The sequence below is a fragment of the Xenopus tropicalis genome, chromosome 6 (assembly GCF_000004195.4).
Source record: "Xenopus tropicalis strain Nigerian chromosome 6, UCB_Xtro_10.0, whole genome shotgun sequence".
Classification (NCBI taxonomy): domain Eukaryota; kingdom Metazoa; phylum Chordata; class Amphibia; order Anura; family Pipidae; genus Xenopus; species Xenopus tropicalis.
In genome coordinates this window covers 80,406,566-80,421,457 of record NC_030682.2, presented here as the reverse complement: position 1 = coordinate 80,421,457, position 14,892 = coordinate 80,406,566, and the positions used below count along the sequence as shown (strand labels likewise).

General features: G+C 36.6%; 1 protein-coding gene across 1 annotated transcript in view; it reads left to right on the top strand.

Annotated features, from left to right (window-relative positions):
- The window catches only part of cdh18 (cadherin 18), a 319,640-nt gene that overhangs the window by 128,163 nt on the left and 176,585 nt on the right, over nt 1-14,892 (top strand). The window contains exon 3 of the mRNA XM_018094962.2: nt 4,824-5,292. Coding sequence (XP_017950451.2) covers nt 5,065-5,292 — 228 coding nt within the window. The 5' untranslated portion in view covers nt 4,824-5,064. The remainder of the gene's footprint in view (nt 1-4,823; nt 5,293-14,892) is intronic.

The following is a 14,892-nucleotide window of genomic DNA, read 5'->3' as shown; positions in this document are numbered from 1 at the left end:
TTCGCAATTTGGGTTCGCGTGGCGTTTTTTTTTTTTCGCACAAGCCACACATGGCGTTTTTTAGCAAATCCCGTTTCCATGGTGCTAATAGTGCGAAATAGCAAAAAACGCCGTGTATTTACGCTAGGTCTGCCAGCTGCCTTTGCGATTTTTCAGAGAAATTTTTGCCCTTGATCCCCCTCCTGCATGCCACTGTCCAGGTCGTGGCACCCTTTAAACAACTTTAAAATCAGTTTTCTGGCCAGAAATGGCTTTTCTAGGTTTTAAAGTTCGCCTTCCCATTGAAGTCTATGGGGTTCGCAACGTTCGCGAATATTCGCACTTTTTGGCGTAAGTTCGCGAACGCGTTCGCAAACTTTTTTTTTGAGGTTCGCTACATCCCTAGTAAATAGTACTCTGGTCTGTTGGAGGATTGCTACTGTGTTGGAGTATTAGGAAAGAGCAGGTATTGCTGCCATGGGATGTGGATGATTAGGAATGTATTATTTAGAAAAAAAGGTGTCATTCATATCACTGACATGATAGAAATGTGTCAGTAGCACATATTGTGAAAATGATTTGTGTGTTATTTCATTTACAAAATTATTACAGCAATATGCATTACACTGTTTTTGGACTCTTTGTTCAATTCATTATTTTTAATGAATTATTTTTTTAGTGGTTATATATGCTTGCATCACTTAGTTGCAAATTGTGCAAAAAAAAATGTGTACATGTGCTTAAATGTGACTTTCTCATTACTGAAATCATACAAATTAGGACCCAAACAGCAAACTACGGGCAATTTCCAAGAAGTATCATAGACTGAATAGATTTCCATAATTATTTTTTCAGACAGGCTTTCTCTTCTGGTTATGAAGCAGTTTCCAAAATTAGTTCCATACAGGAAAAGCTAATTCTATAAGAATAAAAAGAACAAAGTATTCACTTACTGTAAGACGCCATAAGCAAAAAGGAACAATGTTTTACACTGTGCATTTTCTAAATGTCATACATGAAAGAGGAGGCATTTAAATTGTGTATTGCATTATACCTGCAATTTCAATAACAATTCCTTTGATAATATAGTTTATCATTTTGGTTTAATATATACCATATGGTCTCATATTACATATTATTATTCAGAGGCATACATGCTAAATAAATAGAAGAAGTAAAATCTTTATGACAACTAGGGGGCAATTTATCAAAATGTGAGTTTAGAACTTCATACTCTGTGTTCTATTCATTCCTATTGGATTTTTATCAATGGGTGACAGTCAAAACTCACCATTTGATAAATACGCTGCTAAAAATCCCATAGGAATGAATGGGACGTGGTGAGTTTTTATGTATTAAGCTCTAAACTCACATTTTGGTAAATCTGTCCCCCCTGTTGCTGTTATATAGCATTATATGTCAGCTCTTGTGTATCTGTACATGTAAAAATGTGTAAGGAAAGAATGTTTCATCCATCCTATAACATATTTAAAAATATATAAAAATGTGAATTTTGTTTCCTGACTGGAGATAGATTTCCTTAAAAAGATGCATTGCTCTATGTAAACACAATAGCTTGGCCTTCTTGTATATATATTCCTGCTATAGACTATGTTAAGCCAGGCTGTGACCTTTAGTCTGTTGAGGCAATATGATCCAAAAAGTGCTGCTTACCTCTAAGAATTGCTTAGAATGTTTTATTTAAGACAAGAACCCATGAAACTTTGATAATTTTTCAAAGCTGAATCTATTTAATCAATAATTATTTATGATATGGATACAAGGGTAATGGGTAACAAGTATATCAGTGGATAGAAGTAACTCCAAATCACATGCACAAATATATCAATACAAAACATAAGTGTCCCTTTAACCCTTTCACTGCCAGTCTTTTTTTAACATTTTGCACTGTTTCATTTTAGGGGCCTTTACTCGGGGGGACTTTTAGTTTACCCAGGAAAACTATATATAGTTTTTTCAGGATAACCTAAGCTTTCAAAATATGGTGGAATTTTTGTGTAATTCCAATTTTGTAACAAGATATAGTCTTCTAAATGTCTAAAAAATGAAAAAAATATATATATTTTCCATAATATAAACACATACAGAAACACACCAGAAACAAAAATACAACTGATTTGGAAAGTCCCATGTCTCCTGAATGTGCTAATACCAAATATATATAGTTTTATGGAGATTTCTCACTTGTATAGGTCAAAAACTCCCAGCAGTACACTACCAAATTTCCAAGGCACTGCTTCAGAAAGCTGCATACTTTAGATTTCAAGGCCAAAAATTCCACTAACAGAAGGTTTAAACCAGAAAATTATGCATTTTTAGAAAGAACAGATTCTAGGGAATCCAGAATAGGTAGAACTGCCTGTCTATTCCAAACTACCAAGTTGCAATGCTTTCCTAAAGTTATTGGTTTTTATCAACATTTTTGAAATTTCTTAAAAATCGCTTTAAAGCTTCCAGTCTATAGTATCTTATCTCCCACATATCATTAGGTACCAAGAGAAAACACCATAAATATGAACGCCAGGGGTCCAGTGAACAGTTTGTTGCCCAATGTGTATGGGTACCCATGTCTTTCTACTGCAAAGCTTTCCTAAAGTTGGCAATTTTGATACTATTTCAAAAAATCCTCTCAAAGCTTCCAGTTTGCAGCATCTTATCTCCCTTTTATCATTAGGTTCCAAGATTAAACACCCTGAATTTGAACGCCAGGGGTCCAGTAAACAGTTTGATGCCAAATATGTATAGGTTTACCTAAGTATGTGGCATGTAGGGGCCCCAATGTGAACATACACCATATGATCTGATTTTATGCGGAATAAAGCTAGTAAAAAGTACATTCACCCCAGAAAGTAATATATTTTTGGAAAGTACACATTTCCCAAAATCTAAAATGGGCACCCATGTCTTTCTTCTCCAAAGTACCAAGCTGCAAAGGTTTCCTAAGTTTGCCGGTTTTTATGACATTTCCAAAAATCACCTTAGAATTTCCAATATGCAGCATCTTATTTTCTATAGGCCATTAGGTACCAAGATAAAACACCCTAAATATGAACTCCAAAGATCTACTGAACAGTTTGATGCCCACTGTACATAGGTTTATCAAAGCACATGGCACTTAAAGACCCAAAAATATACCTTGTGCACACTTATTTCCTGGCTTACCTACCTAATTCATAACCACATGGCAGTATTATGTGGGATAGAAACTGCAGGAATGTAGGGTGACCCCAGAAAACCATATATTTTTGGAAAGTACACATTCTGACAAATCCAACATAGGTAAAGAGTCCCTCCTACACCAAAGTACCAACCTGCAAAGCTTTCATAAAGTTAGTGGTTTCTATGATATTTCAGAAAATCCCCTAAAATGTTGCAATTTGCCGGTCCGGCTCTTGCAATTTTGCACCCGGTATGTGTATTATGTGCCACAAGACTCCCTAACAGTATGGAGACCCTAGAAATACAATTTTCCAAAAATACACATTCTGACAAAACAAAAATGGGTAAATACATCTTTCTTCTGCAAACTACCAAACTACAAAGCTATGCAAAACAGAACGGTTTTTATAACATTTCTGAAAATCGTCACAAAGCTTGCATTTTGCCCCATTATGTACCCCAAATTTCATAACATACCAACATAAAACACTCTAAATATGAACACCAGGGGTCTACTGAACAGTTTGATGCCCTATATGCATAGATTTACCAAACTATGTGGTGTACAGAGGAAGCCAAATTGAAATACAGCAGACAAAATGTCCATGTGCAAAGACAAGTAACAAAGAACAACGTGAAATACAATATAATTGCTAAAATCCAAAAAAAAAACTAAAATCAATGTTTTTTTTTTCCTAGTGATATCTGCAGTCAGAAACACAGTTTGAATATTTTGGCTTGGGCAAATTAGTTTTACAGACAAAGTCAAGCAAACAACAACTATGCATAACTAAAAATGCAAAAAAAAATGGCTAAAAGTGCAATAAAATGACTAAAAATGCACCAAAATCAAAGAAAGCGTAAAAAAAATACCAAAATAATGTACAAAAGGTATTGCATAGTGCAGTTAGCGAATATACTATCCGCAATTGCAATAAAACATTTTTTTCAGGCAAGAAACAAAAAATGATGCGATTAAAAAAACATTACAAAATTGCATAAGTGTCTAAGTGTGTGTGTACACATGGCAAAATGTGTTTTGTGTGCATGTGTGTGAGTGTGCAAGTAAGTGTGAGTACTGTAAGTGCTGTGAATGTGTGAAACCCCCAACCCCCCAAAATGTAAGTGTGTGTGTAAGTGTAAGTATAAGTGTGTATTAGTGTAATAAGTGTGTGATTGTGTTTTTGTGTGTGTATCTTGCACTAACCTGGAATCAAGAAGCTGGAGATCGCAGGAGGGACACAGGAGATCAGAGGCACAGCAGCTGCAGTCAGGTCCGGTGTGTGGGCGGTACAGGAAGTGAGGGGGGAGAGCAGCAAAAGCCTGACATGTAGAATCTATGTGCCTGGCTCTTCAAGTTGTGCCCCAGGGGCCACTATTTACCCCCCTCTGCTCGTTCTCTAGGGGGTTCTTTACCTTGCGCTCGTTCTCTGCACTCAGATTAAGTGGCGAGCGCAGAGAGTGAGCGCAAGATAAAGAAAACGTGGCTCCTCCTTGACGCTTAACATCTTTTTATGCCAGCACGTAGGAGCAACGTCGTTGGCAGGGAAAGGGTTAAGGTATGACCTTCTGAAAATACTACCTGCAAAAGTGCTTTGTTTTTACCCTGTGAGCAAAATTCTCTGTATGCTTCTATATGATGCTTTGTTTCTGTTTTCTCTTAGATTTGAAGAAGATGCCTGTATTGTGGAAAAGGCTACATGGAATTTCAAAATAAGTCAATTTAGGATGTAAATGAATTATAATAAGTTACGATCAATAAAGAAAGACAATGGGTGTACAAAGAAAACCTTATTGGACGGGGTTTCCCAGAAGAATATAGGTTGATATCACATATATCTGCTCTTTTGGATTACAAAATCACAAGGAAAAGGGGAAGCATTTCCATTTGGAAGAGACCCTACAATGAGAATTCCAAATACATCAGGTATCTGTCCAGTTCTAGTGTGTCTCTGTTTTGTGCAGAGGTGTTATGGATCAACACATCACACGTCCATCAAGGTGACTAGAAATCAAACCAAACACATAGATGGGGAAACAGAAGTACACCATCGCCCAAAACGTGGATGGGTGTGGAATCAGTTCTTTGTTTTAGAAGAACATATAGGACCAGATCCTCAGTATGTGGGAAAGGTAAAACATATTTATTTTATTTGAAATATTTTCTTTGTGCATTTGTAACTTAACATGCTGAAGTCGCTAGCTGTTATGGTTTAATTGCAGAATTATTAAACAGCATATTTATTTAAGAACAATACTACTGCAATACACTTAACATTACATATCTGCAATGCTAAATTCTCTATTTATTTTTCTTCTTTTGTGAACTGTACATTATCTGTATAAATTTTAAAACTACAGTGATTTTTGTCATTTATAATTGTTTTCACCTTTTATCTTTTGAAAATGCTGTTTTTTTTTTACTTTGTCAGTCCCTATCATGGCACAGTGCTGTAAACTGCAAGCAACACAATTCATGAAACTTCTAAAGGTTGAACATTGATTTTGCAGTGACGGTTCTGTGACTCATGCTGTTATGATCTATCTAGAATTACTATTTTACAGCATAACTTTTTGCTCACTGTTGTCAGATGCAGTCATACAATACACTGTATCAATTAACTTGTCGATTTGCATGTATTTCATTTAGCTGGTCTAATTTTGGCTTTACTTTTCTTACATGGGAACTTGTGCATTTTAGATTTACATTTTTACTTAAAGGGTTCCCCTTTAAAACTCCAACTAACCAAAAGTCTGTTTCTTTAGTGTATTCCAGCAAATTATTGGCAATGAGTTACTGTTTATATTCCAGGAATTAGGGCTATGTCACACATGTTATGTGATTCACTCTTTCTCTCTCTTTTATTGCTATGGGCAAAGCTTTGCAAACCATGGGTTTCTTTCAAGCTCTTACATGCATGTTATATACAGTCTGTTTCTACTGGCTCGGGCAACATTCATCTGTTAATCTGGCAATGGTATCAGAGTTCATTATGGGAGGGGAGAAATGCTTGAGTTATAAGCATGCATAGGTACTTTGTCCTTGGTACAGAAAGGGTCGCAGCACAAGAGTCAATGGGGTTCCTTTATGAAATTCACATATCGCACAATTATTTGCACAGTGAACATATTTGTCAAGCCCATGTTTATAATATATAAAGCTGGGCAAGACTGGTAGATTTAATGTGCAAACATAATTGTGAATTTTTATTTGCTGTGCAAATATCCTTAAAAGCTTTTTAAATATTGTATATTTGCAAATTGTGAATACTTATACGCACATAATTCACGTCCGAATTATGCTTCAACTTTGGTGGTGGAAAAAATATTCACTAAACTGATTTAGAAATTGCGATTATACAGTATATCTGAAAAGTGAAAATTGGCACTATTGTAGTGCACAATAAACACGTACATGCTCATGCAAACCGTTTGGGAATTTTTGTGTACAATTTGCATTTCATTGCGATTTGGCATGACCTCTTCATGAACATTAGAAATGACCTGCAATGTGTTAGTAGCCCCAAATACTTGAAAAAAAAAATTCTAAGGAGAACTGAAGAAATCCACTGAAATGTTAAAAATCTGCTAAAGGTGATGTTACAGCTGTACACTAACTATATGAAGCAGAGGTACTATTACACTCTTACATTTAAGATGGAACCATTTACTTAAACATTGTTAAAGTGTGTTCTTTTGTGATACGATTAAATCTTCATGACCTCATTTTCATGGAAAGTTTCTATTTTTAAACAAAGACTGGTGCTGCTGGCATCAGATTTGTAATTGAGCCAAATGTTAAAGTAAAAGACTAGGTTAAAACAAAAGTCATTGGTACAGTAAAGCTGGAAAATAAATTTCTCTGCAGGTAGTGCGTGGCTTTGTTGGAGTTGGTCTGCCGTTGACAGAGAGTGTCTATGATGCTATAAATGATTACATCTAGAACCCTCTACAATGCCTAATTAATGGTCTGTTTAATCCTGATGATATTAGAAAATGCATGTCTTAGCAGCCTATCTGCATACAGTTTTCCTAAATTCAGCTGGGTAGGACAAAGAGGTCTCAGACTCTTCATCTCATTATTATGCATGTTTGTGGTCTACACATGAGCTTTTATCTTGGTAAAGCATATCTTAATAAATGTTATTTAACTCAAACACAATGTGATAAAGGGTTTCATACTAGGATTGCCACCCAACTGGTTTTCACCTGGGCAGCTCAGTTTTTGGAAGGCTGTCCTGGTGAAAACCGATTACCACATCATAGCCTCACCCCCTCATAACACAGGCCAATCCCTTAAACTGTGACTGCCCACCCCCTGGTGTCACTGGCCTGCCCCCTGAAACTTCACTGACCCATTATCAAAAGGTGGCAACCCAATTGTATACATTAAAATGAAAAATTACAAAAAAAGATATCTCTTAAGGAAATCAAAGATCTTGATTTCATTATGGCACTTTTTGGTCTTTCTGTTACTCTAAGTAGGTAGCCAATCCACACTCACCAGCACACCCTAGCCTTTCCACTCTGTTCCACCTGGTGCACAGTATTTAGAGAGACGTCGGCACTCTCCACCACGATCCAAATAGCACAAAATACCGGCACAACAGGATTTGTTTTAGCGGGATAAACCCTGCTGATTTTAATAGTAGCAAACCATGTAACGTTTCGGGGGCACGCCGTCTGACGCCGTCTGACGAAGGGGCGTGCTCCCGAAACGTTACATGGTTTTTGCTACTATTAAAATCAGCAGGGTTTATCCCGCTAAAACAAATCCTGTTGTGCCAGTATTTTGTGCTATTTGGACCCTAAGTAGGTAGGCCTCTGTAACTTCAATTTTTACTTTATTGATTTACAAATGGAATGAAAATTTGCCCACTCTCTGCTAGGAAGAAGGTTAAACATATATGATGTTAGGTGTTTCAAATTAAAGTAAATGGTAGATAGTAGTGGGGATTTTGGATTTTGTTTTTATCTGAAGTAAGCTATCCTAGAATAAACTTATTCTTTTAAACTGGTATCTTAAAACTTTTGTTTGACTTCATGCTGCATGGTACACAAATTATTGTGTATCTACTATAAACACAAGCATTGTACTGACAGATTGCCATATCATAGTCATTCTCTTTCCTTCCCCCTGAGTACTTTGGATGTGTTTTCTCTGCCAGATCACAATTGCCAGCTGTGGTAGAGATAATCGTAGTCAAAAATTCCTAAAGAAATGCAATGCCATGTGTACTAGGTCAGAAAGCAATATGTCAGAGAAGATATAAGTTAATTATTGACAAAATGGTATGTTAACCCTAAAAAGAGGGAATATGAAAATGCTTAATTTATAATTGCAATAGTAGCATTAGCAAGAAATAACAATAAATATAAGGCTAAGACATTAAGGGGAGCATTAACGAATGTTCGTATTTTTTTTTTCATATTATGTATTTTTTTGTGCAAAAATACGATTTGTCACGGATAAAAAAACACATTTTTTTCCCATTATTTATTATGAGACAAAACAGCAACAAATCTGAAAGTAAAAATACCCCATCTAAAAGCTGTCGAGGTCATGTAGAAGTCAATGTCAGCCGTCCTTTTTAAATTGGCTAATCTTTCTTTGCTTTGTGGTTTTAGAGGTTTTCACGGTTTCATTTGTGTGACAAAATGAAAACAGTTTTTTTTCATTTGTGATTTTTTTTAGGCTGTTTTAGTTAATTACTAGGTATCTATGGTTTTTAGATAAAGTGAGTTTAATTGTGGTTTTAAAAATGGAAATCACAAAAATGAAAGTGTTAATAAATCTGCCTTTATGTGACCTTTTTTAAACAACAAAAAGGAAACCAGTTACATCAAGAAACCAGTTACAGTTTTGCTAAGCCACTAATATCTAAATTGCATGGTAAACTATTAACATAGTTAACACAATTTCATTAGAGCTTTGTAAAATGTGTAACTCTGACTACTTTAGGGCTGACTTCTCTTATTGTCAATGTAGTGTCTCTCTAGTGTGACATACTGACTGCCTGTATACAGTACATAATTTTAGGGGAAATAACAATGAAAGGCAGGCATGCAAAGGATCTGGAGCATAAGAGACAGGGACACAACTTCTTCAGGCAAAACACAGGTTTATTTAGGGCCAATTCTTCCCAACATCAACAGTTCATAAACAGTTCAGGGTTATGATTTCTCCCTCATTCAGGACTCTCACCTTCCAGGGTTACTTCTACACTGTGGAACCTTTATGGGGTTTCTCACTGTCCCCCAGTGACTCACACTCGTGAACACACAGGCTTCACCTTAAGACTTGCTGACTCCTCTCAGCTCTCATCCGTCTGGTCATGACTCCCTCTGCTCCTTGCAGTGGCAGGAGGTACCCCCAGCTCCTCTGGGAGTTCCTAACGCAGGCAGGCAATCTTCCTGCCCTGTGCCCTGCTCTGAGAGTGACCTTCTGAGTCCAACTCAACCCCCTGTGTAATCACACAGCCATTTTATTTGCTGCTCACCTGCAGCCTAATCAGGCAGGTCCCTACAGCTGACCAACTGAAAATACTTAGTGGAGTACGGAAAAGAGGGTCTTTCCTGCTCTCCCTCCATTCACTCCAGGGACCTATTCATTTGGCTTTTCCTAAGCCAATAACATAAACACAGTATTACCTGCTGCAAAACCAGGCATGTTACCTGGTGCTATTTGTATCCCACCTTTAACACTGATGGAAATACACCAAATAATGATCTTTTCCCATTGCATCTCTCACACTAGGTAATATTTTTTAAATTTACACATACCCCTCTGTTACTGCAATAGCAACCGAAAACACTTTTTTTTCCTGCTGCTGTGAACATGTTTTCCAGCACATGGTGGGGCCCTTGTTTCCATGGGGCCCTAGAAGGAAGGTTAGGTATCATTGTACATCATCTGCCTCTTTAACAGAGAACTAAAGCTTATGAAAAATGAAGGCTAGAAATGCTGCACATTCTGCCTCTGTACCAGCCCAAAGCAAACACAGGCCTTTACCAGTGAAGATTTGTGCCTTCAGAAATGCCCCATTAGTTGTGCTCCTATTTTTTGCTGATTCACTGCACATGCTCTGTGCTGCTGTCACTTACTGAGATTAGGGACCCACTCACAATATACTGTATATAAAAATAGGATATAAATGTCACAATATAAAGCTGACAAGGTCAGTTATAAGTTGTGCACAGGTAAACTCCTGTGCACAACTTTTGAGACCTGACTCATTACTGTAATTAAGTTTGCCACCTGTCTGGTTTTGACCTGGAAAGTCCGGTTTTCAGTAGGGTTGTCCGGGTCAAAACTGCCTGGCCAGTTTTCCCAATTTTGAAAACCAGGCAGGATCCTTGAAGACTGGTGCAGTGATTGGAAAATCGCCAATCACCTTATGATGACCTAGCCCACCCCCGTGATGTCACTGCTCTGCCCAGTGATGTCACGCCCCATCTTCCTGCCCGGAGTTCACAAGCAGGAGAGGTGGCAACCCTAATTGTAATGGTGCTGAACCTTTAATCTGATAGCAGTAAATGTGTTATATAAAATACAGCATTTCTAGCTATGTTAGTTTTTAGGGTTTACTTGTCCTTTAAATGAGAAGGAAAGTCATTTTGGCCTTTTTCTGCCACTAGATTTGCCACCTAATTTATTCTGCAGAAACCATTACCATACCTGGAAGCTTTCTCCGTTTTCTTAAGATGGCAGCTACCATTTTAAGTAGCTTCCTGCCTGCAGTCTAGGGGGCTGATTTACTAACCCATGAATCCGACCCGAATTGGAAAAGTTCCGACTTGAAAACTAACATTTTGCGACTTTTTCGTATGTTTTGCGATTTTTTCGGATTCTTTACGAATTGTTCGTTACCAATACGATTTTTGCGTAAAAACGCGAGTTTTTCGTATCCATTACGAAAGTTGCGTAAAAAGTTGCGCATTTTTCGTAGCGTTAAAACTTACGCGAAAAGTTGCGCATTTTTTGTAGCGTTAAAACTTACGCGAAAAATGCGCAACTTTTCGCGTAAGTTTTAACGCTACGAAAAATGCGCAACTTTTTACGCAACTTTCGTAATGGATACGAAAAACTCGCGTTTTTACGCAAAAATCGTATTGGTAACGAAAAATTCGTAAAGAATCCGAAAAAATCGCAAAACATACGAAAAAAATCGCAAAATACCGATCATTACGAAAAAAACGCAATCGGACTCATTTCGACCCATTCGTGGGTAAGTAAATCAGCCCCTAGGTGTTATAGCTCAGATCACACATTCCTAAGGGAGGGTGGAGGGAGTTCTTAGCATTCTCGTGGGATGGGGAGCAGGAGAGCGGAGAGAGAAGTGCACAGACTATGGCCATGGGAATTAAGGATGTTTCTAAAAGAGGAAGTCAGACACTGGAAGATCATGTTTACAAAAAAAAAAGAGACAACAAATCCTGTGTTTCTTTTGATAGAGGACTCATTACTGCATTACAGCATTACAGCATTACTGTAAGTGTTTATGGCTGTATTTACATAGACCTTTCTGATGAAGCTTTCTTAGTTGTTACCTTTCCTTCACCTTTAAAGGGCGTTGCTGCTGCCAAGGTCTTTAGTAAATAATAAAATAATTTTAAGAAGAGCATCATGTGACTTGTGTGGTTTTATGGAAATCCATTCATGCAGAATTCATGCTTTATTGAGGGTCCTGCAGTGAATTAAACCCAGAGTATGCATTTAATATAGCTGTTAGTTCAAACACAATTGTAGATTATTTTTTTTTTGTTATGTTTAGCAGTCTTAAATGCATTTTTATTTAGTTTTAGCTTGCAGGCATTCAGTTCTTTATGGTTACAATTAAAGACAACATGAAAATCAATGGACCCAAGTCGAGGTATAATTAGAAAAAAAGAAAAGGACACCTAGGGTAGAAGTACTGTGTTAAAAAATACCTGGGGAAAGTGTTAATTGAGCTAGCAGACCAAGAACTTAACCAGGAATTCACAAAACTGCAGTTAAATACATACTTATGAAATACAGTACACACTTGCATTCACAGCAACCTTCTGTTTTATTATATGGGGGTTAATGTGCTTAGGTGTGTCCAGTAAATCAATCAAACAATGCAGATTCAGTTAAAAGAATTTATAAGAATGCTATACCTTAATTTTCAGATCTGGTATGAAAGTTATCTTTATATTTTTGGTGTATGTGAGGTTTTTGAGTTGATACTTTACTTGTCTACATACAATATGCTGATGCACATAAATCCAGTGAAATGTGAGAGACTAATTGAAATATTTTAATTGTATTTTCTTTTGTTTCTTAATTTAAATCAGATGCTATAGCACATCTAGGAAAACAGTAATTAATTGAATGTGTCTATTGATCTTAAGAGATGAGAAGTGTGTCAGTTACTGTGCAAATGATTCTGTTCATCACACTTGGGCATAAGAACACATTTTTGGGGAAGAGGGTCTTACCAAAGTCTTTGTTTTCCTATTTGCAATGCATATGCTCATTTAAAACAGAAATGAATCCTCTGCCAGGCAGACTTAGTTCATCTTCTTTATTCTGTAGCACCACATATTTATCCTTAGTGAGGCAATAGAAAGGGAGCATGCTTGAATCAATTATTTTATGATGCTGAGTGCTTAAAATGAGAAAACTAATCTATAAATACCAGATAAATCTCTGATATGTATCCTCTTAAGTGCTGCACTTGAGGAAACTGTGATAGCTCCTATTTAAGGATATTGACAATTGCAGAAAGGGCTAGAAAGAAGAAGAAAATAATATTTATTTGTGGAAAAAAGCTTTATGCTTAACAAGATGTTCCTAGATTTACAGCCTGATGTGCTAGCACTTCGATCATTAAAAACAATAAATGGTGATGACTTTTACACTACATACATTTCATCCATGTACACTGGAGTTCATTAGATGAAGTTAAGGGTATTTTTCTAGTAATTCCCAGCTGGCAGATTGGTAGTGAATTTTCTCTTGCAAAAAGCATCACAGCGCAAATGATAGAGACTGTATGGCTCCTTGCCATTTATACTAAATGTCCCTGTTAATAAAAATTCATATGCAGTGTTATTTTTACCACAAGCAACTGGTCTGATCAGGGGAAATAATTGTATCTTGATTTAGAACTTTTAGAGCTTCTGCATAAACACTTGGGAAGCAGAGAAGTAAATAACCTTCTTAAAATCAGACACAATCATGAAGCACAAATTTATGAATCTTAACAATGACTAAAATGCCACTTTTCTGATTCTTCTGCAGCAAAGGACATGTGACTGACAGAAGTTAGTAAGTGGAAGGGAATTGCTCAATATCTTCCTCTATTAGCTTGTAAAAGAGCTGGATGGGTCCTTCACAGAATGCTAATATTGATGGGAAACTGGAAGACTACTATCCTTGCAGTTAACTAGGTTACTTTATATTTTTATGCCTCTATTTATTTTCTGAATGTGTCCATTAATGGGGCGGCATGTTCAGTCTGACACATTTACTTAGTCATGTGCATAATAAGAGAAGGTTTTAATTGTCTCTCATTAATTGAGGTTTTCCTCCATGCAGCAAAAACTAGTAACAAATATGCAGATATCTGCAATATTTTGAACACTAAAACCAAAAGGACATGAGCAGCAACAATGTTCATGCCTTCATATTTGTTAATCGATGAAAGAGTGACATACTGTCTGTTTTCCAAACTCACCAGGTGACCCTAGCATAACATTAATTCTACCCTGTATATGGTACAGCCACTGAATTGGGTATAAATTTAGTAGAAAGTATTGGACCCCTGACCCACCAAGTCCTTCTCACAAGCATCAATAAAATAAGAGGAAGCAATATATGTAACCCTTATGCCCCCTTCAGCTGCTGGGATGGAGTAGTTGTATGTAGTTTCTGCCCACTGACCTACCCCTGTCTAGGAGGAAGGCCCTTATAAAATAATATTGTTCCCCATATCTTATAGGGGCACATACATCAATGTACGATTGAGTCTGAATACAAAAATATTTTTTTTTTAAAGTTTTAGAACTTTTGTATGATATTTTCTTTAATTTGTGCAACTTTTTCATACTTTGCTAGACAATGTGTGCGACAAAATCATATTTTTCTCAACGAGTATGAAAGTTTTGGAATACATTCAAGCTGCGGTATTGTGACTTTCTTTTGACCAGGTTGGAGCTGCAGAGTGCCATTGAGTCCTTTGGAAAGCTTCCTATATCATGCATTGAAGTGTCAAAGTCAGAAAGGGTTTTGCGCCGTTTACAATCATTGGAAAATTTCGGAACTTTCGGATTGCAAGTACAAAATTTTCGTATTCAAACAAAAGAATTTTCATGACATTTGCGATCATCAGAAATAATTGGATTTCGTGATTCGGATTTGTACATTAGAGTACTGATCCATTCACTCTTGGGCCTTGATGCCTAAAATAAACACATGTACACCAATAAAACATAGCACATTTTACTTTTACTTCAATGCTTTTTACCTTATGTCGTGAAGTTGGGACCCTGGCCTCACAAGTTCTGTAGTTTGGTCCATCATTTCTTTCTGTAATCAAATTAGTACTAATAAAGTCCCTTGGGAAAGCATAAACTTAATTATAAAACCTTAGGGTAACCTTTGAGCAAAAGCAAGATACTGACTGTCTTTTACTAATCTTTTCTGATAGTTTTTTCTTTTCTACTAGAAACATAGCAAATGAAAAACAGTTCAAATTATCTATCTCA